The sequence below is a fragment of the Gallus gallus genome, chromosome 4 (assembly GCF_016699485.2).
Source record: "Gallus gallus isolate bGalGal1 chromosome 4, bGalGal1.mat.broiler.GRCg7b, whole genome shotgun sequence".
NCBI classification, from domain to species: Eukaryota; Metazoa; Chordata; class Aves; order Galliformes; family Phasianidae; genus Gallus; species Gallus gallus.
The window spans coordinates 10,462,600-10,464,992 of NC_052535.1; the positions used below are offsets into that span (position 1 = coordinate 10,462,600).

General features: G+C 60.3%; 1 protein-coding gene across 1 annotated transcript; it reads left to right on the forward strand.

The window, feature by feature from the left end:
• Positions 1–312: 312 nt before the first annotated feature.
• Positions 313–2,176, forward strand: SOX3 (SRY-box 3). Its single transcript, NM_204195.2, has one exon. It carries the CDS (start codon positions 513–515, stop codon positions 1,461–1,463), a length of 951 nt encoding a protein of 316 aa, NP_989526.1. The 5' UTR covers positions 313–512; the 3' UTR covers positions 1,464–2,176.
• Positions 2,177–2,393: the final 217 nt, after the last annotated feature.

The window sequence follows — 2,393 nt, forward strand, 5'->3', positions numbered from 1 at the left end:
CCAAACTCGTGGATCCGCTCGCGGCGGTCCTCCCGTCCGCTCCGCAACCCCGGCTCCGCATCCCGGCTCCCAGCCCCGCCGGCAGCTGCACGATCCCCGCTGCCCGCTCCGCACCCTGCGGAGTGCCCGCTGCCGGTCCGGCACCTCGGGGGTTGCGGCGGGAGGGGCTCGGTCCCAGCAGTCCCCAAACACCAACTTTTCGCCCATCCCCGTCCTCTCCAAACCGACCCATTACCGGCGTTGGGGCTGTCGGGAACCGCTCGCTGATTGGCCGCCGCCCTCTCATTTATAGCCCGTCAATCAAATGCCCCCGGGAGAGGTGTGCGCGTCGCTCAGCGCTGCCCGCGGGAACCTCCGCTGCACCTCGGGGAGCGGCACGGGAAAACTCCTTCCCCCTCCTGCGGCCGCCGCCCGGACCGGTTCTTTCTTTTACTCTTATTATTTTGAACTTCCTTTCCCCGAGCTGTGCCCGCCCGTCTGCCACCCTGGCGCATCTCTTACCGGCCCCGGCCATGTACAGCATGCTGGAGACCGAGATCAAGACGCCGCAGCCCACGCCGGGCAGCGCCGGGGGGAACCCGGCCCCGGGCGGCAACGGCAAAGGCGGCGGCGGGGCCGGCAGCGGAGCGGGTGCCGGGTCGGACCAGGACCGGGTGAAGCGCCCCATGAACGCATTCATGGTGTGGTCGCGGGGCCAGCGGCGGAAGATGGCCCAGGAGAATCCCAAGATGCACAACTCGGAGATCAGCAAGCGCCTCGGGGCCGATTGGAAGCTGCTGAGCGATGCCGAGAAGCGGCCCTTCATCGACGAGGCCAAGAGGCTGCGGGCCGTGCACATGAAGGAGTACCCGGATTACAAATACCGGCCCCGGAGGAAGACCAAGACCTTGCTGAAGAAGGACAAATACTCGCTGCCGGGCAACCTGCTGGCCCCCGGAGGGGGCAACGCGGTGAGCAGCCCCGTCGGGGTGGGCCAGAGGATTGACACTTACGCTCATATGAACGGTTGGACCAACGGGGCTTACTCCCTGATGCAAGACCAGCTGGGCTACGGGCAGCACCCGGGCATGAACAGCCCGCAGCTGCAGCAGATGCACCGCTACGACATGCCGGGCCTGCAGTACAGCCCCATGATGTCCACGGCGCAGACCTACATGAACGCCGCCTCCACCTACAGCATGTCCCCCGCCGCCTACGGCCAGCAGCCCTCCACGGCCATGAGCCTGGGCTCCATGGGCTCGGTGGTCAAGTCCGAGCCCAGCTCGCCTCCGCCGGCCATCACCTCGCACTCGCAGAGGGCCTGCCTGGGAGACCTGCGGGATATGATCAGCATGTACCTGCCCCCGGGGGGCGACGCCACAGACCCTTCGGCCCTGCAGGGCAGCAGGTTGCACAGTGTGCACCAGCACTACCAGAGTGCCGGGACTGCCGTGAACGGCACCGTACCACTAACTCACATATAAACAAACTGGCCTCCTCCGGACGGCTCCTCATCGCAACCCCAGCGCCGGGACGTGCGGCTCAGCAGACTCGATACTAACTTGGGAGAAATTTTAAACAGAAAATCCGTTCGTTGTCTTCATTTTCTTTTTTCTTTTGTACAAAAAAAAAAAAAAACGATTTGGGCAATCTGTTCTTTTAACAGAGCGCAACCGCCTCCTAAAGCCCCGCGAAGTTCTTAAGCCACGGCGACTCTCCCGGTCTCCGCGGGGTTGGGCGTAGTTTTGTTCGCTTCCGAGTCTTAAAGATGGTGCATCGCCCCGTTCCATTTTAGCGTTGCAATGACAAAACGAAAAACCGACCCGGCGGGCGTTGTTTTCAAACTCAGTCGTTCCGTTGTTTACATTTTCGTTGTGGTTACTGAAAGTGTTGTTCTTCCCACCTTGCCGAGCGCCGCTCGGTTCGTGTCCGCAATTCGTAGAGTTTTTAACTTTAGGGTTTTGTTCCTACGGAAAGGGGGCGGTGGGAGAGAGCTGTGCGGGTCGCAAACCCTTTCTTTTATTTATAGCAAGTTGTGTGTCTGGGTTTTTCTTAAGCTGTAAACTTATGTAAATCGGTTTGTGAATTTTACTGTGAACGATGTTTTGACATATCAGACGAAGAAAAGTTTTAATTTTTTGTTTGTTTGTTTTGTTTACCGGATTTCTTCCAAAAAAAAAAAAAAATGATCGAAAAATCTCCTTTCCCTGTGCCTCGTTTTCTTCTATCTTTAAAACGAAGAGCTCTCCGTACTCTTTACGCGCCGCTCGCTGCGTCCCGTCCCGCACAGCCGCTCCTCGGCCGGGCCCGGAGCCGTCGCGTCGCGGTGTATCTTCGTTCCTCTCCGGAGCCCCCGGGCCGTTCCCGAAGGGGCCGCGCTGCTCGCGCCCGGCGGCCACTTGTTGTCGCTTCGG